General features: G+C 44.9%; 1 protein-coding gene across 3 annotated transcripts in view; it reads left to right on the forward strand.

Moving 5' to 3' along the window:
* The first annotated feature begins 11,819 nt into the window (after positions 1 to 11,819).
* The window catches only part of MYO5B (myosin VB), a 387,050-nt gene continuing 374,725 nt past the window's right edge, over positions 11,820 to 24,144 (forward strand). For all 3 annotated transcript variants that reach the window (XM_030925854.1, XM_030925855.1, XM_030925856.1), the window contains exon 1: positions 11,820 to 12,061. In XM_030925854.1, the coding sequence (XP_030781714.1) occupies positions 12,035 to 12,061 (27 nt within the window). In that variant the 5' untranslated portion in view covers positions 11,820 to 12,034. The remainder of the gene's footprint in view (positions 12,062 to 24,144) is intronic.

The raw sequence follows: 24,144 nt of genomic DNA on the forward strand, positions 1-24,144 counted from the left end.
GTCTGTGGTTTCTCATCTTTCCATCCTAATCAAAATAGTACATAATCAGGAAGGCCTCTGACAACCTTGTCTGTTATTGCATCCTCTCCATTTCTCTTTCATTGTATCACTTCACATTCTCTATGGCTCAGCATGGCACTCCTGAATCCTGTCTTTATTTTAAAGTTTGTGTTGTTTTTCCATCATGGACCTTTTTTTTTTTTTTTTGCTATTTCATTAAATTATTGTCCTAATGTCTTGATTACTAAGTTTTTTTTGCTGCTTATTTAAATTCTGGGCCTGAAGTGAATGTCAGGGGGAGGGCATTCCAGGGAAGGAGCCAGTAGGTTCAAGTAGCCTGAGGTGAGAATATGCACAGCATGTTTGAGGAACAGAAAGAAGGGATTGAGGTCAGGAGCTCAAAGTAAGAAAAAAGAAGGGCAGGAAGAGATGAGGTCAAATAAATGGAAGTGGAGAGACCAAGCAGGTCGTTTTTGCAGTGGCCCAGCAGGAAATGGCTGGGGCTGGTGGAGGGTGGCAGCTTTGGAGATGGAAAAGGTGCCTGATTTAGGATGTGCCTTGGAGACTGAGCTATTAGGCTTTGCTGATGGATTAGAATTGAGAATTGAGGAAAATGGGCTGGGCGCAGTGGCTCACGCCTGTAATCGCAGCAGTTTGGGAGGCCGGGGTGGTGGATCGCTTGAGTCCAGGAGTTTGAGACCAGCCTGGGCAACTCCGTTTCTATTTAAAAAAAAAAAAAAAAAAAAAAGGCCGGGCTCGGTGGCTCATGCCTGTAATCCCAGCACTTTGGGAGGCTGAGGCAGGTGGATCACCTGAGGTCAGGAGTTCGAGACCAGCCTGGCCAATATGGTGAAACCCCCTCTCTACTAAAAATACAAAAATTAGCTGGATGTGATGGTGTGCGCCTGTAGTCCCAGCTACTCAGGACGTTGAGGCAGGAGAATCACTTGAACCTGGGAGGCAGAGGTTGCAGTGAGCCGAGATCACGCCATTGCACTCCAGCCTGGGCGACAGAGTGAGACTCCATCTCAAAAAAAAAAAAAAAAAAAAAAAAAAAAAAAAAAAAAAGAAAGGAAAAAGAAAAAAAAAGAATTGAGGGAAATAGAGGAATCAAGGATGATGCCTAGCCTAAGATTTTGGCTTGATGGTAAATGGTGATGCTATCTATGAGTATGGTTAATATAAGGGAATAACAGGCATGTGGGCTGAAAATTAAGATTTTTCACTTTGGTCATGTGAGTCAGAGATACCCTTAGACACACATGTGGAAAAGGCAAGTAGGCAGGTGGATGTTTGGGCTGGGCCCCCAAAAGACATTTTATTCTTCTGTAAATCTCTGGTGCCCCAGGGAGTGTCTGAAATATAGTGGCTTTTTAACAAATGATGTTTACATTAATTTTTGTTTAAAAGAATCAGAAACATGTAGGACTCAGAGTTAGAAAGCAACTTAGGATTCCATGCCACACTTAGGTTCTTTTCGATAGATAACAATTAGTTGCCCAAGAAGCTTGTGGTGGCTACAGGTGATAGAGAAAGCAGTTCATTCAGCCCACATGCTGCCACTTATTAGACAAGCTTTCAGCTGCAAGCAGGTCCAGAACTGGCTTTGTAAGCTTGATGAGGTTTCAGCACTCTTGCCTTTGATGGGTTTTGATCACACCTGTAAGGCAGGGTTACTTGATGCTACCTGTGTACAAGTTTCACTCATTCCAGCATTCAGAGGCAGGAGTTTGTGCTTCTAGTCAGCTTTTTACAACCAGACGCCCTCCTCCACCATTGGCTGGACACCAGGCCAAGCTGGGATCCGGCCTTGGGCACCCTCCCTCATGGTGCAGGTTATAAGGCACTCCAGATTCTTGCTCTGGCATGTTCTGGCAAGAGTGGGGAATGTCTCTAGCCCACCCCCAAATCTTGAATACCCATCATTTCACCAAAGAGTGTCAACTTCTAACATCCGTCCTGCAATTTCACAAGTCACCAATAAAAACTCATTTGACATTCAGTCTGTTAATTAGCCTAGACTTGGTGATTGATCGAAATGTGATAGCAGAAGGATTTGTGGTGGCTACATCTAGAGTGTGGCCTTTGGGGATGTGCCTGCTGACTGCCCTGGAATGGAGAATCTTGACAGCATGTCACCTGGCCTTCCCTAGAATTAAAGCTCAAATTAACTGAGTGGGACTGAAGTATTTCAGGGTATATAACAGACAATCTTCCTTAGTTCCCTGATCTTTGAAAGCGGTAGCTGGAAGAGCCAATCCTCTCATTTTACTAATGAGAAATCAGAGGCTCAGAGAGGAAGCGGGACATCCCCGGGACATCCCAAAGTCGCGCCCCTCGTTGGTGGTGCGGCAGCAGGCTCTTTGGCCTGGGCATTTCTGGGAAGAACTAGAAAGATGATGGGGCTCCCGAGATCCGCTTAAGTAGCAGAGAATTTCACAATCTCTCCCCACCTGCCTGGCTCAGAAGGTTTACCCTTCACCCCACATCACCTGGTAATAAATCAAAATGGAATCATTAAACCAAAGCCTTGCTGTGGGGCTCATGTTTCAACCTGATTCAACCTTCCTCTCAGATGAAGTGAGAGGGACTGAAAAATGAGAAAAAGCAGAAACAAAACTAGCTGTTGGGAAAAGTGTCCAGAAGAGGGCGTGAGACGCTGGTGATAAAACATTCCAGCGGCCTCTGAGATCCTCCGGAAAGGGACCGGCAGTTGCTTAGGTAGGGGTGGATTGCGGTGAGGGGCAAGTGTCTGTCGGAGGACTGGAGGCTCAGAACACTTTAGTGGGGTGTGGAGGAGACTGTACGTTCGCCGACGGTGATATTACATTTCCTCTGATCCATGCCACCTCATTTTTCTCCTCCCTCCTCTCCAAGCTCCAATAGACTCGTCATTCCATTCTTGGAAGGGTCATTACAGTTATTTACATACAGCCGTGAGCCCTGGGAGCAGCCACGAGGAACAGGGATTTTGGAGGTTCTGGGAAAGCATAAACCACACTGTTTTGCCTCCCTCTTCTTCAAAGAAAAGAAACCAGCCCCGCCACCCCTTTTCAGCAGTTAGGATGCCTCCTAGGAAGCAAAGCCGCTCATTCCATTTCGGATTAAAGGCGAGGTTTATGTGAAACACCCCCCAAAGGAAGCACATGACTTACAGTCGTACTGAGTTGTAAAAAACTGATCTCAAACCTTCCCAGGGAGCAAGCTTTAAGATGCGGCTATCAATCCAGTATTTGCGACAACAGCTCTAAGTTTTCCTGGGCATCACAAGCCAAGTGTAAGGAGAGCAGCCACCAGGCAACCACCAGTGATTCCCAGCAGGGGTACAGCCCACCTCCCACCCGGTGGCAAAATAGCATCCTTGACAGTGATAACCCAGCCTCTGCTTGCATTCCTCCAGGGACAGCACGCTCACTTCTTTGCGAGATGCCTGGCCTCTCTTGATAGCTTTTTCTTATTTGAATGTTGTACTTATTCCTCATGGTTGTCCACGATTTATTACCCTGAAACTTCCTCCCTGTGGGCCTGGCCTCTATTAATCGGCTTAATCTCTCTTTCACAAAACCGATTTTTAAGTATTTAAGAACACGATGCCCCTATCTCTCTTGTTGGGGGTCCCCAGACCTCACCATTCCTCAGTCCTCAGAGTCTTTTTCTCCTAAACAACTCCAATAACCTTCAATCATCCTCACACGTCAGAGCTCCACCATGGAAGAATGTTGAAGCAGAAGTCTGGGTTGGGGGGTCGGAGACTGTGCCAGGGCCTCCCAGTACAAATATTAACAGAAGTTACTGCTAAAGCTGCAGAGGCTGGGTGCTAATTTAAAACAGGTGAAAAAATAAGTTTGTATTGTCCCAAGAGATACTTGGAGATGAGCGCAGACTAAACTGGCAAGCCGAAAGCATTTCACAGCATCAAGATGTTTAACACCATTTTAAATCCTGAATTCCTAAGAAAGTCCTAATGTGGGGAGCTGTGGAAGTGGCTGTCCTTCCTCCCAGGGGCTTTAGACTTTCTTGTTCTTTTTTTTTGTTTTGCCAGGGTCTTGTTCTGGTTGCCCAGGTTGGAGTGCAGTGGCATGACCACAGCTCACTGCAGCCTTGACCTTCTGGGTTCAAGCAATCCTCCCATCTCTGCCTCCTGAGTATCTGAGACTACAGGTGCATGACACCACATCTGGCTAATATATTTTTGTAGAGATGGGGTCTCCCTGTGTTGCCCAGGATGATCTCAAACTCCTGGGCTCAAGTGATCCTCCATCTTAGCCTCCCAAAGCGTTAGGATTATAGGTGTGAGCCATCGTGCCCAGCTGACTTTCTTGCTTTTATACTCTCAAAAAAAATTTTTTAAAACTATATGTCTCCTTACATTTTGGATATTTTTTAAGTTTCCATAGTTGAAAAAGTTATAATTTTGATGTATCTAGTCACTTAAAACACTATATTACTGTTTTTAATGAACCCAATGGACTCAGTCATAGCAATTTGATAACTTCCATTGCCCATTTTAAAAATACACAAACAAGTTATTTAAATCAATTATTTTTTGTTCCTTGAGCCTGAAATTCCATTCCACTTTTTCCACGGAATTTTATCCTTTTTCTTGTGGTAGAAGTCCTTTTAATAATCACCCTATAATAATTAACCACAACAAAAATAGGTATATAAATTAATATATTTTAAAAATTTCCAGTGGTCTAAGTATTAAAATTATTATTTTGAATTATCACAGAGTATTACTGCACAGCTTCAGAAATCTATTCCTATTTTTGTTATAAGTGCTGAGAGGAATCTTGTTTACATAAATAAATAGATAGGAAGGGAAGTTTTGTTGGAACAGTGTCCTTCAATTCTTTGAATTCCTTCAGAGTTGACAAAAATTGCATAGTGACCCATCGAAGGATTATTTTTAATAACGTGTCAGCTGACCATTGGCTTAAGTCCTGCTTCAATTTTGTTGATAGCACGGAAGTGGAAACCATTTGAACTGCAAAAGAATTTGTGGCCCCTTCTTTAGTTACTTGCTTTCTCAACACATTTCTAAGTGTCCTTTTGTGTGGCATCATGAAGGCTTTGGCTACCCAGGCAAACCACCATCCTACTACTCAGGAGGTCTGAGAATGTGTCTTTTGCAAAGCGAGAGAAAGGGACCTGGGCACTGAGACCTGAGAATGACCCTCTCCTAATTGCAGGCCTGATTTTTTTTTTTTTTTTTCAAATCAGTGTTTAGGAAGAAATACATATGGAGATATAGGATCTGGACACTGATTCTTTTAAAACAAAATATGGGAATAACAACATGAATAGTCTTGGTGTACAGGGCCCCACAAACCCCAGTTCGAAGATGGCCACTTTAGCAGGTATTTGGGGAATGAACTTGCCACGATGAGGAGAGAATTTGCTAGAATGAAGTTCTTATCAGTAAGCCAAGGATCACAGAACACTTTTGTATATGATTATATTAGTCATCTATCACTGCATAGCAAATTATCCTCAAACTTAGTGGTTTTAAACAACACATTTATTATCACACAGTTTACATGGGTCACAGAATTATCTCACAGTTTCTTTAATGTAGATGCAGCTTTACCGGATCCTTGCTTCAGGGTGGATCACATGGTTGTGATCAAAGTGTCAGCTGGGGATTTGGTCTCATCTGAAAGCTCATTGTATTACTCAGGGTTATCTCGAGGGACAGAACTAATGGAATATATATATTTATAAATATATATATTATATAATATATATAAAATATGTTATATACACACACACATATATATACATATGTTTATTAAGTATTAACTCACACAATCACCAGGTCCCACAGTAGGCTGTCTGCAGGCTGAGGAGCAAAGAGAGCCAGTTGGAGTTCCAAAACTGAAGAACTTGGACTCTGATATTTGAGGGCAGGAAGCATCCAGCAGGGGAGAAAGATGTAGGTTGGGAGGCTAGGCCAATTTCTCTTTTCCCATTTTTCTGCCTGCTTTTTATTGTAGCCATGCTGGCAGCTAATTAGATTGTGCTCTAATTAGATTAAGGGTGGGTCGGCCTTTCCCAACCCACTGACTCAAATGTTAATCTCCTTTGGCAATACTCTCACAGACATACCCAGGATAAATGCTTCATATCCTTCAATCAAGTTGACACCCAGTATTAACCATCACACTCATTTAGACAAGAATCGCCGTCCAAGCTTCCTTACACAGTTGTTTGGGGAATTCAGTCCCTCAAGGGCTATTGGACTGAAGCCTCCCTTATTTCCTTGCCATATGAGCCTTTCCACAGCAACTCTTCATCCAGGCAAGCATATGACAAGAGCCAGAGTTCCAGTAAGACAAAAGTCGCAGTCCTTTATAATTTAATGGATCTGGCATGCCATCATCTTTGCTGTATTTTATTGTTAGAACCAAATCTCTAGGTCTAGCCCACACATAAATGGAAGCGATTACACAAAAGGAGACCATCAGGAGGTGAGAAATATTGGGAGCCATTTCAGAAGCAGCCCATAATCAGGCTTTACTGACCACCTTTTGGGGAAAACAACTTCAACCATTATTCCCATGTCTCAGGGACGACTATTTCAACCATATTTCCATTTCTTGGATACAATCTGGAAAACTCAACCTAGTACTCAAATCTGTATGAGAGAAGCAGTGGATTGCCAGCTGGCCGAGGGTGATGAGGACATTATGGACCCCTGGAAATGAGAGAGGACCTGCAGAAGTTCAATGACTGTGCTGGCTGAACTCCTGACCTCCTGAGCAGGATAATGGGTTCTCCATCTGCAGCACTGTCTAATCAGAGCCTGGGTGGTCCCACATTTGGGAAGCTGAGCATTCTTGCACTGGGCATTGGGCTAGATGACCTCTACCCCAAAAACTGTGGATCAGGATCAGTGAGTCCATGCTCAGGTTTTAGTTCAGGGATAAGTTTGTTTTCTCCCACCCTTTCCTCCCTGCAGGTAAAGTTGTCTCCTTTTCATGTTTAGGGAGTTGATATTCCAACTGTGAATATACTTTATGGCCCCTCATCCAGATCCAGAATTCACTTTATTCATTCCCTTGCCGTGGTTTTGGGGGTCAGACCTCAGGAGAAATCCTGACATAATTTAAGACAAGTTTTCTGGAAGAGACGGAATTTGGAGAGAAAGGAGTCTAATGGATTATGTTATCATTGAAAACATTTGCTGTCCTGTTCTGGTTGTTCCTCCAGTCAGTGCCCTGCCCTGATAACTTCAGAAGCAGCCCTGCATCTTGTTTTGGCCAATGAGATGTGAGTGCATCTCTCTCAGTATTGAAATGTGAGTCAGTCCTCAAGCAGAAGCTTTTGAAGCTGGAACAGGGTTTGCTGCATCTCTTTTCCTTCCACCACAACACAGGCAAGCTTCCAGACAGGAACTCAAAGGAAAGTCTCTAGAGCAGAGCCACATCCAACCCACGGTAGGTATGTAATATGAGCAAGAAAGACAGCCTTTGTTTAAGGAGTGGAGGCTTTTGGGATAGAGGAGGAAAGGGAGAAGATATGAATCTGTTTGGTAAAGGAGAGGATATAAGAAAATTCTCATTATTTTTGGAAACAGTCTTACTCTGTTGCCCAGGCTGTAGTACAGTGGCACAATCTCAGCTCACTGCTACCTCCACCTCCCTGGTTCAAGATATTCTCCTGCCTCAGCCTCCCAAGTAGCTGGGACTACAGGCATGCTAATTTTTGTATATTTAATAGAGATGGGGTTTCACCATGTTGGCCAGGCTGGTTGTGAACTCCTGACCTCAAGTGATCCTCCTCTGCCTCCCAAAGTGCTGGGATTACAAGCATGAGCCACTGTGTCCGGCCCATAAGAAAATAATTTTAACAGTCACTGTATAGTTTACAAACCGCGTTCACAGAAGGGCCAGCCAATAAGAAGGCTTCTTCTTAGTGGAATTCCTCCTCTTTCTTTGCTTATGCTAATTTTTCTGTTTAGTAATCCCCTTGTTTTCTCTTTTTCACTAATTAATGGGCAGTACTTCCTTTAAGACTTGGCTCAAAACATCTCAATTTACCTACTATTTACTGCGATCAACTTTGTGCAAGGCATGTTCTAGGAAGTGCAGAGGATGCAAATATGGATCAGGTGTGGTCCCTGCCCTCAAGACTCTTAGAGCCTAGTGGTGAGGAGGAGAAAAGGATATTAGTTCACATATCATACAGGGTGCAAATGAATGCCTTGGAAGTTCACTTTTTGTTATTTTTGTGAGGGAAATCCTCACCTGTCAGGAAGGAGACTAAGGCATTTCCAACAGGTATCTTCTTTTTACTTTGAGAAGCCGTGGAGCACAGAGCAATGTCTCTCAAAGTGTGGGCCCTACACCACCTGGGATATGTATTGCATTTGCAGACTCGTAGGCCGGGCACAATGCCTCACGTCTGTCATTCCAGCACTTTTGGGGGCCGAGGCGGGCGGATCACCTCTACTAAACCCCATCTCTACTAAAAATACAAAATTAGCTGGGTGTGGGGGCACATGCTTATAATCCCAGCTACTGGGGAGGCTGAGGCAGGAGAATCGCTTGAACCCGGGAGGCGGAGGTTGCAGTGAGCTGAGATGGCACTACTGCACTCCAACCTGAGCAGCAAAAGCGAAACTCCATCTCAAACAAACAAACAAAAAAAGAAAAAGACCAAATTCAGACTCATTGATCACATCTCTGACCAACTAAATTAACATCCCCTGATAGCCCCTTAATCCTGGTACACACTGACATTCAAGATGCATTAAATAGCATCTTGAATACATAAAAAGCAAGGGTTAGACTCTCGAATGAATCTTTAATTGAACAGTTGCTGTCTGATCTAGAGTGTTTTTCACCCCCTTCCTCCCTAAGCCTCACTTTGCCCATCTGTGAAAAAGGCTTAATATTCTGAACCTCCTTTATAAGGTTGCTCTGAGGCTTCAACAAGATCACAGAAGTAAAGCGCTTGGTATGTTTCCTGAATCAATTAAGTTTTAAAATGTCTTTATTGTTCAAAGGAGGGAAAGACCATATCTGATTGTGGGATTAGAAATTCACAAAGCTCTGGCCAAGTGTGGGACCCAGGAATGCAATTCAGCTCAGTCAACATGAATTGAGCTTTTCATTTGTGCCAGGTGTGATGGAAGCCAGACAGTTGGAACCAGTTAAGGGTAGGGAGAAAGGATGGAAACAAATGAGTGTCAGGTTGGTCCGAGGTCCAAGCGGCATTGTTAGCATTGCCTATCTGCAGGTGGAAAGGTGGGTCTCGAGTAAGGTTAGAATTAGATTTGAGAATTAGCATTGTGAACGAGAGATGAAATGGGGGCATGGATGAGAAGAAAGACGAGATCTCTGAAATGGAGCATAGTTTTATTCAGAAACCAGGAAGAGGAAGCTACGCCTAGAAAATAATGTTAAAGTTTGGTTAGAGAGGCTGAGAAAACAAGAGAAAAATAATACCCAGGGAAGAGATGGTTTAACGTAGTGGGTTGAATCAATTCCCAACCCATGCTTCACAGTGATAAGGTAATTTCAACAGGATGGGGCTGAGTGGACCCAAATAAGAAGAAATTAGAACAGCAGTTTTTTTTTTGTTTTGTTTTTTTGTTTTTTTAAATAGAGTCTTGTTCTGTCACCCAGGCTGGAGTGTAGTGGTGTGGTCTGAGCTCACTGCAATCTCCACCTCCCAGGTTCAAGTGATTCTCCTGCCTCAGCTTTCCAAGTAGTTGGGATTATAGGCATGTGCCACCACGCCCAGCTAATGTTTGTATTTTTAGTAGAGATGGGGTTTCACCATGTTGGTCAGGCTGGTCTTGAACTCCTGACCTCAAGTGATTGGCCCACATTGGCCTCCCAAAGTGCTGGGATTATAGGCGTGAGCCACCACACCCGGCCAGAACAGCAACATTTAAACTTGGCTGCCATTAGAACCATCTGGGAGCTCTTCAGAATCCTTTCACCCAGGGCCGCGCCCCCAAGACAAGTTAAATCAGAATTTCTGGGAGCAGGAACCAGATATCTGCTTGTTTCAAAAGTGATTCTGATGTGCATAAAGTGTTGAGAATCAGAGAATTAAGGAGGGACTGGGCGTAAGTGGAGATAGCTGAATAAGTGAAGCTACTGCTTTAAGTTTAGCAGGAAAGGAAAACACAAAAAGCCAGGAGCCAGTGGAAAGAGGAAAAGTTGCTGGTAGAGAGATGGGACCACTAATAGTGGTGGAGGAAGAGGCCAGGATCTAAGCAAGACTGACGACTTTCTTATTCAAAAAAGGGGAGAATCACCTGGAGGCAGAAAGAACAATGAGTACTGGCCCCACACCAGAGTTTCTGGTTCAGTAGGTCTGCAGTGGAGCCCAATAACTTGTAGTTCTAACAAGTTACCAGGTGATGCTGATGGTGGGCGTGGAGGGTGGGGACACACTTTAAGAGCTACAGGAATCCGGGGAAGGGAACCATGCAGAAAAACTTTTGAGGACGAGAAAAAAAAAAATTCCTCTCTGCTCTTGCCACTGATATGAAGAGTTCCATTTTAGGTCCAATGAGAGCCGCTCAAGCTTTGGTCAATGCATTTGTCACCCTGGAAGTACCGTCCTTTAGACTTTCAGAGGAGCTTTAAAAATTGGGATACCCAGGTCCCTTCCTTCATTAAATCAGAATTCCTTGGGTTGGGGCCTCTTCCTTGGATCGCTTAAAGCTCCCCAGTTGACTCTCATTGTGGAGGCGCCCACGGGAAGGCCTGAACAGGTGAATTACAACGGGATCTTGCGTTCCAGGTGGGATGCATCTGACAGTCACCTTCTGAGGCTCCTGAACAACTGTCCCGGCTGGTATAGATAGATCTTCTGGTTGAGAACCACTTTTCAGGGGCCACCCCTGGTTCAGGGACACATGCAACCTTCAGAAGGGAGTGTCTCCTCTGACAGCCCTGGTCTCCTTCCACAGACTCCTGGCAGTCTTTTTTTTTTTTTCTTGACTGAAATTTCTACTTTTCACTGGAAGTAGGAGAGGAGCTGAAGTTGCTGTAGGCAGCCAAGTGCTATGGGCAGAGAGGGAACACAAATAAACGAGGTAGTGAGTGGCAGAAAGACCGGGAGTCTGCATGTAGGAGAGACGGGGGTTGGGAGAACGTGAGACTTCCTGGAAAAGCAAGAGCCCTCTGAGAGGAGTGGCCTGGAGTCTCCTTGGAGGCTGTGGGCGAAAGTGGCCAATATTTGTACAGAAGAAGTTACGACTCCCACCTTTCTGACGAGGATTTCCGCGCAGAGAGTTCAATTTGAAGGAGAAGATCCTTGGTGTACGTATGTCCAGGTCGCCTTAATAACGATCTACGAGTAACTGAATTTTAATGAAAGCGCTGAATACAGCCAGGTAAAATCAAGGGCAATGTCTGGGGCCTTCCAGCCATAGAAGCTTCTCTCTTTTCCCCGCTCTCTGGTTAGTTCCTCTCCCCTTTTCTTGTCTGCACCGCGTGCGTGCCGGACTCCGCGGGGCCGGGTGCGGATGGAAGCGAAGCGAGGCAGGGCAGGTGCTGGCACCGGGGCGCACCTGTGCCTGCGCGCGCGTGCCGTCCAGCAGGGGGCGGCCCGCGCCGGTCCCCGAGCTCCGCTCTGAGTGCCCCGCCCCCGGCCGGGAGGCCCAGGTGGCAGCGGGGGCTCGGGAGGGCGCGTCAGGCCGGGCACCGGCAGGGCTCAGAGGCGCGGCGGCGCACGGGCAGTCCGCTCTGACGCGCGCGAGTCCTCCCTCCGCGCCGGCCCTCGCCTCCTCCCCACACCTGGGCGGGGAGCGGCGTCGCGCTGCCTCCTCCCCCGGCGCTCGCAACTCCTGTCCGGCCGCAGCTGCGCCGCGGCCGCGGGAGTAAAGGTCGCGTCGCCAGGAGCTAGCCGGCGCTGTGCCTCCGGGGAGCCGGCGGGGCAGGTCGGAGAAGAGCTAGAAGATCGAGAAACTCCAGGCCAGCCCGGGAACATGGCGCCAGGCGGGCTGGCCGCGGACTGAGAGCCGCGGTGCAGCGGGGAGCCGGGGCTCGAGCCCCGCCCGGCCCGGGCCATGTCGGTGGGCGAGCTCTACAGCCAGGTGAGCGCAGCCGCGGGAGAGGCGCCGCGGGGCTGGGGCGGAGCGCTCAGGGCCACCTGGCACTCAGGGTCGCCTTCTCCCTCGGCTACTGGAGGCGGGAGGTGATGGGAGACCCCTCCTGGTGTCCCCCGCGTCTCCGTCCTCGGCGTCCCTAACTTCTGTTGGCGGAGAAAGTTTGGCGGTTCCGGGAACGCCCGCACCGACCGGCCGCCCGGCTCCTGGAGATTCCGCAGCGCCACGGCTCAGCCCCAAGCCGGTGCTGTCGCCCCCTCCCCGCCGCGCCCCTCACTTTGGTTGCCCGGGCTCGGTTCCAGCTGAGTTCCCCGAACCGCAGGGGCGACTCTGCCAGCTCTGAGCGCCGTGCTCGGGACGGTCCCCCGCGGTGGACCCCGCCCCAGGGGCTCTGCGGCGCCGGCTCTCGAGGGTTCGCCTCCGAGGCGTCCTTTCCTCACGCATACCCACAACAGGGAACCCTGGACTTGGGAGAGGTGGGGGTTCTGGACTTGGTGGAGAGGGAGGAGACTTAACCTTGCGTGAGGGCGCGGCAGCTGGATGGTGTGGGGGTAAGCGATGGGTAGAGGGGTGCTCCGTTATCTCCGGAGACCAGGGAAGAGCATTGTGAATTTGCTGGGGATGGGTATTTTGACGCGGCCCCTCTGGTACCGAGAGGGCTTCAGTGACTGCGGGGAAGGGGGTTGGAGTAAAGCCGAACCGGGAGCAGGGTGTGAGTTTCAGGATGCCTTCAAGGTCAGAAGGGATGTGCGAGGCTGGGTGCTCCGAATAGGGAACAGGTGCAGCCTGGGCGGAGACGCCCGCGTTCCGCGGCAGTTGCTGTGGTTAAAGTTAGGGACGAGCCACCGCTTCCAGGGGAGCTGGAGGCAGCGCTGCAGCCGTCCGGGACCCCTCAAGTTTCACCCTGGAGTCAGGAGTGAGATGGGTAAAGGCCTTTTCTTCACATGTGCCCTTTAAGAAAAGTTTTGGATAGTCCAATGCCTGGTTTTCCTGTTCATCTTCTTGGGTGGCCAAAACACGTTTGACAGTGCTTGTGCACACACCTCCGTGCAGAGTTGTGTGTGCGTGTGCGATTCCCGGGACACCTGCCCGGGCCAACAGGTCTGGGCTGGGTAGGAACAGTCACTTCTGCGTCCTTAAAATGGAGATCACTCGCGGCTGTCCAGCACATGTGGGGGAGCCCTTCGGCTCCGTGGGGTGGCAACCCTTCTAAGTTTGAGGAATATTGAACTCTCGCCTTCCTCCTGGAGGGGAGCAGGGCCGGGATGGGTTCACGCTTATGAAGGTGGCCGCGGAGGCTGTCACCTGGCTGGGGGTGGGAACGCAACAGCCTCAGATACTACTCCTAGTCCACCAGGGACCACCTGTGCAGCAATCAGGGATGGGCGACGGCCTCTGGGGGAGGAGGGGAGGAGGCGGGAGCCAGGGCGTGAACTCTGTGGCAGTCCTAGCCTTGGAATGGCACTCCACCCCTCTTAGCTGTGGAGGTATTGGGGAGGATCCCTAAAAGCTCAGCTTTCAGTTTTTTCCCTGAAGCCGGTTAGATTTTCAGGAGCTGGGACTGGAGGCTGGAAGTCAGTGAGGCAGGGGAAAAATCTGAACTGGAGTGCTCAAAGAGTCGAAGCTTTGTTACATTAAAGGGCATGGAGATGCAAGTTGTACTCCTAAGTAAAAGGAGTGACTCAACTGAATGTACCACCAATGTGTCAAAGTCCTTTGTCAGGCAATATTGAATTGCTGTTATTATATGAGGGGGAAAGTTTGTGGGGGAAAATGGAGTTAAAAGATTAAAAATATAAACTTTATTTCTCAACGCAATTTCTGTCAAGTTCAAGACACTTTTGAAAGTTATACCAGCCACCTAGTTCGTCCCTAAAGAACCGAGGGTCCTGGGAATTTAACCATGTCAATGCAGTCTCTTTTACATTATTAACTGGAAGAGATGCAGGTCATTGTCTTCAAGATCAGGACACAAAGTCAGAAGGAGCCAAATCAGGACTGTGAGGTGGACGCCTAATAGTTTTCCATAGAAACTCTTGCAAAATTGCTCTTCTTTGAGAGGAATGAGGAGCATTGTTGTGGCAGAAAATGACTTTTCTGGTGAAGTTTCCTTGGTGTTTTTCTGCTAAAGCTTTGGGTTCCTCAAGACACTTGTAATAAGCAGATGTCATCATCATTTGGCTTTCTAGAAAGTCAAGCAAAATGGCTTGAGCAGTCCCCCAAAATCCTGCTATGATCTCTGCTCTGAATCAGTGCACCTTTGCTGTGACTGGACCTCTTTCACCTCTTGGAAGTCTTTGCTTTGATTGGGCTTTGTCTTCAGGATTGTACTGGGAGAGCCACATTTCATCCCCTGTTACAATTCAAAGAAATGCTTGATCCCACTTGTTTAGAATTTCCATCCAAAGCTCTGCTCTTGTCTGCAGTTGATCTGGGTGTAGCAGTTTTGGTATCCATCAAGTGGGAACTTTGCTCAACTTTATTTTTGGTCAGAGTCATGTAAGCCAAACCAATTGAGATGTCTGTGGTGTCGGCTGTTGTTTCTACCATTAATTGTCAGCTCTCTTCAATTAGGGAACAGATAAGATACTTTTTTTCCCCCCCACAAATGGATGTGGATGGTCTGGTGCAGGCTTCATCTTCAACATTGCTTTGTCCCTTCTTCAAATGAGTTACCCACTTATAAACTGATTTCTTTGGGGGCATTGTCCCCATCAACTTCATAAAGTAATGATTTCACAATTCTTCTCTCCATGCTTCGTCACAAATTTGATGTTTGGTCTTGCTTCAATTTTAGTAGAATTCATGTTGCCCTGATAGGGGTTTCTTTTCAAACTGATGACTTACCTTTCTTAGTGCCTCAAACTAGACCCTGTTCTAGATCCCATTCATGCTTGTTATAACAAGCATAAAACTATGCATTTGCTTTGGTGCAGAAAACTCTGAAATCCATGTGAATTTTTTTCATGATAGGCATTTTCCGTGATCTTGAATAGTGCTCATATGAGGACTGATGGACAATTGAATAAACCCTTAATCTTCGGAGCCCTAGTTTTGAAAAACAAGAATTAGTATCGGATTGCTTTTAAAGACAACACTTGTAGGAGAAAACATTCAATTTCATTTTTAGTTAGAAATGAATACATTGCATGTTAATTCTTAGGAATGACGAAGTAGTGGGAGTCTGAACTTGGGTTTCAGTTTACTTTTTCTCAGGTTATGGAGATAAGTACAAATCTGGTGTCACCAGAGAAAGCTCTTGGATAAAAGACGCTTAAAAAGTAGTTTCATTGGTGTGAGGGGTTGGCATAATTAATCTCAAACAAATATTAGGATTCTTCCCTAAGGGCTGCACCTTGCTCTGTTAACTCTGTTAATGGGTTTCCAGTTCTTAATCATTTCGGGTCTTGATTCTGAAATTAAGGAGATTTTCTGGGACCTAAGACGGTAGCTTCTAGGTTTGTTTTGAGCAGTTGTTATTCTTCCTGGAAATTAACACACTTGTGCTTTGCTATGAGAAGCAGTTGCGTAGTTGCCTAACCATGGTCTCCCCACTTGCCAAGCTGGCTTCTCATTGTGCGTGTGAATCATAAGTTACACAGGGAAGTCATGCCTGCTACTCAGATTCACTTTGTTTCTTGGAGATTATTCATTTTTACTGTATTATCAAAATAGCCAATGTTCCCTTTTATTTTTAACTTGCAAGTGGGCTTTTTTAATGTGACGAACACTGGAACCAGGCACACACATCAATGTGTTATGTGTGATGGAAATAATTACCTATTATGCTAACAGCACTTATACATTTTTGGGAATGGAAAATTAGAACTCTTTGATTATACCTGTTGCTTTTGTGACAGTTAGAAGATGTTATTGGAATATGAAACATTTATATATTAACTTGTATTAAATAGTGTTCGGTAAGAACTTAGTGTATTTCTAGTTATCTAAGCAAAGACTTTCTTTTTCCCTCTATCCAATTAAATGTGTTCTTGCTCTTCTTGATCTGTTCTCTTCAACTGACAGTTTATACGTTATATGATTTTTTTAGTGGGTCGGGGGCCAAAGGGCACTTCTCTATGAACACAGACACTCCTGTTCTGAGAAGACCCAACACCTCACCTTTTAGAAATTGTTTTCTTTGTAGTGAGGTTTTTCTGGATGGAGAAAGATCATCAGTCAGTGCCAGACACTTTCAGGGTGATGTCAAAGTGAGTCAGTCTCATTCAGTCTCACATCAGATCCAAAGGTGGAGCTGATGATAGTGTCTGTTGTCACAGTGGCATGCATGTGGTCAGTGTGAGTGCCTGGCTTCCAACCCACTGGAAAAGACAATGTGAGCTTTGCTTTGCATAGGTCCAGAAAGAAGCCCGCACATGTGCAAGCATGGTGAATACCATTTCATTATGATTGCAGACAGTAGTCTGATTTTAAAGCATAAAATATAACCTCTCCTCCTCAGGCTGAATGTAACCTCTCCTCCTCAGGCTGAACTCTTTTCTACAGAAGAGTTATTTGGGACAAAAAATTTAAATACTGCTGTTTCAAATGCCTGGATTTTCAATATGCTACTTTGATTCTAGCCAGCAGAGTGAATGAGAAATCATCAAATTGAAACTGGTGCCTTGAAACCAATTCCTTCAAATAACCTTTTTTCCTCCTTGGCTTCTAATTGATAGGTAGTATCTGAGCAGTGGGTTTTTGAGTGCTGCTGGGAGGTTACTTTGCTGGCAGACACACCCTGTGTATGGCAGCTTTGCACCCAGAAGCCTTTACTAAGGGTGCTGATTTGGGACCAATTATTTGAAAAATAGATCTTCCGTGCTTTTGGGCAGGTGTCCTTTAACTGTCCCTTACCTATACCTCAGGTGATGTAAGTTTCTCCCAAGTGTCAGTGTGAAAGCAGCAAGAGCTACCTGTTTCCTCTGTACCTGGTCACCCCTGCTGGAGGGGCTGATGATTCCTTCTTTTGCTGGTGGCTCTGAGCGATGTTCTTCTTTCCAAAAAGTAGTGACAGTGTTAAAGACATGAGGACTTGAAGAGCGTCAGCAGAGGCTGTTAGTGCTCTTCTTGTTTCCCCCCTTGCTCCCTTCCCTGCATGCTGCCTTGGTGTTAGCTCACTCCCGATAGCCAGCACCCTTCTCTTTGTCAAAGCTCCTGAAGCTGTTGTGCCTGTGTGCATAGGGAACCTGGGAATTGACAGCCTCTGCAAAAGGGAACAGTCCTTAACAGTCCTTAAGAGTCTTAACCAATGACATGACATTAGTTTCCTATCCCCTCACCTTGGGAATGGAACATCTCTAAATTATGGCCCATACTGTTTTCAGTTTCTTTGTACAGTGGAGATAAAGTTACCATGTTTGGGACTTTCCTTAATATCACGTGTTTACTTGACTTCCTTCCCTCTCTTGTCCACCTTCTCTACTCCCCTACCAGTCCTTCCTGAAAACACTGCCTTATAAGTCTCTTGAGCAGGAATCCTCATCTCAGGATCAGATTCTAGGAGCCCAAGTTAACCCATAACTCATGGTGGCTTAGCTGAGTGGATGTTGAGAATCTCAAGGGCTTTGGCCCCTTTAGGGTCCCAGGAAAGGCTGAAGAGAAGCATGGAGGTTGTGTGTCATGCTGTCACCTTCCTTCTGAACCTCATTCTCTGTCTTGCATGTGGTTTTTTTCTTCTCCCATCCCTAGTTCCAACTCCATTGATCCTCCGCTCCCCTTTTTCAGCTGGGCCTGTAAGCCCAGTGGATCCTGCTTGACCCTGTTGGCGATCATCAGAATTTTGAAGTTTGTACTTGCGACTTGTGGATGTGGTGTATTCCAACGACCTGTAACCTGTACTCATTGAGCAGGCTCTTGCCCTGCCTTCCTTTGTTGATAAGTTTTTTGTTTTTTTAAGACAGAGTCTCGCTCAGTCACTAGAGTGCAGTGGCATGATCTCGGCTCACTGCAACCTCCACCCTCTGGGTTCAAGTGATTCTCCTGCCTCAACCTCCCGAGTAGCTGGGACTACAGGTGCGTGCCACCACACCCGGCTAATTTTTGTATTTTTAGTAGAGACAGGGTTTCACCATGTTGGCCAGGATGGTCTCCATCTCTTGGCCTCGTGATCTGCCCGCCTCAGCCTTGTTGATAGATTTTATGTGATGCCTTATCTAAGTAGGCTGAGATTCTGGAGAAAAGAGGCCATAGCAGACATTTTTAGGAGCCTCCAGTGTGTTTGATGACAAAAGCTAAATACACAAAGTACACTAACAATACAGGATTATCTTTTTGTCATTAGAGGAGTGCACATACTCCTCTACAAGTTACAGGCATTTTGTAGAGGTTACAGACACTTTGTAGAACTGTTGGTCTGGTTGGGCTACAGTATTGGGGGAAAGGCATCCTTTAAGGTGTAGTGGGACATGATTGGGGCCTAAAGAATAAATAGAATTTGAAATGCATGAGGAGGCTGTGAAGAGAAGGATGCTCTCAGGAGGAGGCGGGAGAGTGAGTTCAAACATAGGGACAGGCATGAGCTATATGTGTTTGGGGATAATTATAGCACTATTTTTAACTATTTTGAAATAATTATAGACTTACAGAAACATTGTGAAAGTAGCGCAGTTTCTATATTTTCCCAGATTGCTCTAGTGTTAACATGTCATATAACCATAGTGCAATTATTGAAACCAGGAAGTTAACATTTCTGTAATACTACTAACTGGTCTACAGAGCTCACCGGAATTTTACCACATTTTTCACTAATGTTCTTTTTCTGGGGCAGGATCCTCTCTAGGATTCCACACTGCCTTGAAGGTTGTAGCTCCCCGCCCCCCTCTATTTAGTGACAGTTGCTCAGTTTTTTGTCTTTTGTGACCTTGACACTTGAAGAGCATTTGTCAAGCCAGGCACAGTCACTCACACCTGTAATCCTAGCACTTTGGGAGGCCAAGATGGGAGGATCCTTTAAGCCCAGGAGTTTGAGACCAGCCTGGACAATATAGCGAGACCTCGTCTCTACAAAAAATAGAAAAAAATTAGCTGGATGTGATGACATGCACCTGTGGTCCTAGCTACTCTGGAGGCTGAGGTGGAAGGATTGCTTGAGCCTGGGAGTTGAGGTAGCAGTGAGCTGTGATTGTGCCACTGTACTCCAGCCTGGGTGACAGAGTGAGACCCTGTCCCCCCCAAAAAAACATTTCTCAATAATTTTATAGAATGATTTTGGATTTGTCTGATTGTCTTATGCTTACATGGAGGTGTGAATTTGGGGCAAGAACACATCAGAAATTCTGTGCCTTCCTCATTGCATCGCCTCAGGAGACAGGTGATATCAATGTGTTTTGTTACTGATGGATCACTCTGATTCCTTGGTTAAGCTGATGCCTGTCAGTTTCCTTTTATTGAAGAATGGAATTTAGAAATGAAGATCTGGATGCTAGGTGTACTCATTACTACTTTTTGTAGTTACGTAGAGATTAGAGACTAGAACTCAATAAATGTTTTATTAAGGGCAAGGGAAGTAGAAGAGTCAACTATGAACTTGAAATGTCCACCTTGAGTGTGGACAGAAGCCAGGTTGGAACAGGGATAATTCTGGATCTTTGACATGTTGGGTTTGGAATGAAAATGGTTTGTCTAAGTGAAAGCATTTACTTACATTTGGAGATTTACGAATGAGCTTAGAGGAGAAATGTCAGGATCTGGGGATTTTGCAAATGATGCCTGGGATTTACTTTTCTTTAATGAAGAAATGCAGTTGTCTGATAACATGGTGTTAATAAGGGTAAGAACAGGAGCTTGGTATGGGCATTTCCAAGGCCTTTGTGACTATGATCTTGACATGGACCACCCTGGATATTGTGGAACTCTCAGCTCTGACACATTGGAACAGATACTTTCTTTTTATTTTATTTTACTTTTTTTTTTTTATTATACTTTAAGTTCTAGGGTACATGTGCACAACATGCAGGTTTGTTACATATGTATACACGTGCCATGTTGGTGTGCCGCACCCATTAACTCGTCATTTATATTAGGTATATCTCCTAATGCTGTCCCTCACCTCTCCCTCCAGCCCACAACAGGCCCTGGTGTGTGATGTTCCCCTTACTGTGTCAGAGTGTTCTCATTATTCAATTCCCACCTATGAGTGAGAACATGTGGTGTTTGGTTTTCTGTTCTTGCAATAGTTTGCTGAGAATGTTGGTTTCCAGCTTCATCCATGTCCCTACAAAGGACATGAACTCATCCTTTTTTTATGGCTGCATAGTATTCCATGATGTATATGTGCCATTTTCTTAATTCAGTCTATCATTGATGGACATTTGGGTTGGTTCCAACTCTTTGCTATTGTGAATAGTGCCGCAATAAACATACGTGTGCATGTGTCTTTATAGCAGCATGATTTATAATCCTTTGGGTATATACCCAGTAATGGGATGGCTGGGTCAAATGGTATTTCTAGTTCTAGATCCTTGAGGAATCGCCACACTGTCTTCCACAATGGTTGAACTAGTTTACAGTCCCACCAACAGTGTAAAAGTGTTCCTATTTTTCCACATCCTCTCCAGCACCTGTTGTTTCCTGATTTTTTAATGATTGCCATTCTAACTGGTGTGAGATGGTATCTCATTGTAGTTTTGATTTGCATTTCTCTGGCCAGTGATGATGAGCATTTTTTCATGTGTCTGTTGGCTGCATAAATGTCTTCTTTTGAGAAGTGTCTGTTCATATCCTTTGCCCACTTTTTGATGGGGTTGTTTTTTTTCTTGTAAATTTGTTTGAGTTCTTTGTAGATTCTGGATATTAACCCTTTGTCAGATGAGTAGATTGCAAAAATTTTCTCCCATTCTGTAGGTTGCCTGTTCACTCTGGTAGTTTCTTTTGCTGTTCAGAAGCTCTTTAGTTTAATTAGATCCCATTTGCCAATTTTGGCTTTTGTTGCCATTGCTTTTGGTGTTTTAGACATGAAGCCCTTACCCATGCCTATGTCCTGAATGGTATGGCCTAGGTTTTCTTCTAGGGTTTTTATGGTCTTAGGTTGAACATTTAAGTCTTTAATCCATCTTGAATTAATTTTTGTATAAGGTGTAAGGAAGGAATCCAGTTTCAGCTTTCTACACATGGCTAGCCAGTTTTCCCAGCACCATGTATTAAATAGGGAATCCTTTCCCCATTTCTTGTTTTTGTCTGGTTTGTCAAAGAACAGATACTTTCTAAGTGTTGATTTCTTTATTTGAAGAATTGGGGTGGTACCTGCACCATGGGAAGGTTACTGGAGGCTTATGATCCTAATCCATGTGAAGTGTTCGTCTAACACAGTGTTGGCAACTGTTCATCAGTTTGCTTCTCCCTCCAGTCACCATGCTGGGGGCAGTCAGCATTATGTGGCTAGGCTCTTTTTTTCCCTAACCTTTCCCTGCGGTACTGCAGGGGTCTTGATCACAAGGGGACTTGGTGAGAGAGGAAGTAGGATTGCTATAAACACGTAACTAGGAGAGCGGTAGACAAGGCATGGTAAGAAAAGGTTCCTACTCCCCACCACCCCTGGGGAAGGAGCAAGAGCAGTCTGAAAGGAGTTTTAAATTTAAGCTGTGCTTTCTAGTCTCTTATTATAGCTTTAAAGGAAAATTAAAAAGCATTTTTCACAATGCTGATTTTCTCTCTGTGAATACAAATGATTATTGAAACAATCCATACAATGCAGAAAAGACAAAAGCTGTGTAGTCTCATTCCCGGAAACAACTACTCTTGACCACTTAGGCATGTTCTCTGGACCTCCGTTGTCCAATAGGGTAAATGCATGTGGCTGCTGAGCACTTGAGATGAGCCTGGCCCAGGCTGGGATGAGCTGGAAGCGTGCAGTACTGTACACACTGGGTTTCCAAGACTTAGAACAATGTATGCGAAATATCCTTCATACTTCTTATATTGGTTATGTGTTGAAGTGATTGTTATTTGTATATTGGCTAAAATATTCTATTCAATTCACCTTTTAAAGGTGGTTGTTAGAAAATTTAAAGTAGCACAGGTGGCTCACGGTTGTGGTTTGCATTCTGTTTCTCTTGGGCATTGCTGCTTTAGACTTAGGCACGATATGTACTCAAAACAAACGGGATCATGCCATGTCTCTTACTCTAAATCTTAATCTATGGCTATCTTTTCCTGTAGCATATAAAGGCAATATTGCCATTTTTAATGGCTGCATGATAAGGCAGCATATGGATATACTGTAATGTTTTCTTTAAAATATACATTTTTTAAATTGCCAAGATCTGGTGCCACATACTGTAATGTGTTTAACCATTCCCATGCTGATGAATGTTTAGGTTGGTTCCCATTATTTTCCTTTTTTGTTGTTGTTGACAGTAATAATTGCACAAATTTATGGGGTTCAAGTGATTTTTTTTTCAATACATGTATACAATGTATAATGATCAAATCAGGGCAATTAGGTTATCCACTGCCTCAAACATTTATCATTTCTTTGCATTAGAAACATTCAAGATCCTATCTTCTAGCTTTTTTGAACATACCAAAATATTGTTTATCTTTTCATACTGTGAAAAATATTGCACAATGTTCTTGTAACCTCATTTATTTTCTTAGAATAAATTCCTAAAGATGGAATTGCTGGCATGCACATTTACAGTCTTCGTTGATATGGCTAATAGCCACCAGAAGAGAACCAGTCTGTTTCTTCACCACTCTAAGTTCGGGTCATGGTTCTTTGTCTCTCTCTCTTTTTTATTTTTATTTTTATTTTTTTACCCTTATTCATACTAAATGTTTTACACATGTTTTAAAGTTGACTTTCATTTGAGGGATGAGCCTCTGTTCATATGCTTGGTGTTATTTTCCTTATATTTCCTGTTCGTATTAACTGGCATTGTTTATAACTGTTTTTGCTCATTTAAATGACTACTCTATATTTTTATTTTTTTGAGACAGGGTCTCACTCTGTCACCCAGGCTGGAGTGTGTGTGGTGGTGCAATCATGGCTCACTACAGCCTCAACCTCCTAGGCTCAAGCAATCCTCCCACCTCAGCCTCCCAAATAGCTGGGAACAGACATGTGACACCATGCCCAGCTAACTTAAATTTTTTTTTTTTTTTTTTTTTTTTTTTTTTAGAGATAGGGTCTCATCATGTTGCTTAGGCTGGTCTTTGAACTCCTGGCCTCAAGTGATCCTCCCACCTCAGCCTCCCAAAGTGCTGGGATTGTAGGCATGAGTCACAGTACCCAGTCCACTCTACATTTTGAGATAGGAAAACATGGAAACCACAATATTCAGGATACAATATATACATTTAAAAAATAAAGCACCTTGGCATGTATTTTCCCCTTCATTTGTTCTGAGCATATGTGTTTTGAACCCTCTAGTTGAAAAACTACTGGTTATGGAGCGCTTTTGTGCCAGGTCGCTTCTCAGCACTACGTGTTAGCTCAGTTAACAATAACACAGGCTTATGTGACTTCCCCAAAGCTGCCTGGCTTGAGGGCCCAGCTTCTGACCACTGTGTTCTACTTCCTTCCATGACGTATCTGTCCCATTTATGGTGAATCAGAATATCATTTGGATATAAGGGACCCTAATATAGGGGGTCCTTTCTACCTAGCACTGCCCTGCAACTCTCCCTGCCCCAGCAATAGAAAACCCACCAAGATGAGAGAAGGCTGGAGTCCCTGTGCAGAAAGAATGGCAGGGGGTCTGATCCTGCTTGTGTTCTTTTGCCGCTGCCACCACCACCACACCCAGCCCCATGTGTGTCCTGGTGCTTCTTAAAACTCTGTCCCTAATGTAGGCAGACCCCCTGCTTTTGGCTTTCCTTAGACCATGTAGTCCTAAAAGAGTTCCACATCTTCGAAAAGGCGCAAAGTGTAACAAAGTATACTGTCTTAGTCCATTTTGTGTTGCTGTAACAGCATACCCCAGACTAGTTAATTTATTTTAAAAAGGTTTATTTAGCTCACAGTTCTGTAGGCTGAGAAGTTCAAGGGCATTGCCCTGGCTTCTGGCAAGGGCTGTTGTGATGTCATAACTTGGTGGAGAATGTCAAAGCAGAAGCAGACATGTGCAAAA

This window comes from Rhinopithecus roxellana, chromosome 21 (assembly GCF_007565055.1).
Source record: "Rhinopithecus roxellana isolate Shanxi Qingling chromosome 21, ASM756505v1, whole genome shotgun sequence".
NCBI lineage: Eukaryota > Metazoa > Chordata > Mammalia > Primates > Cercopithecidae > Rhinopithecus > Rhinopithecus roxellana.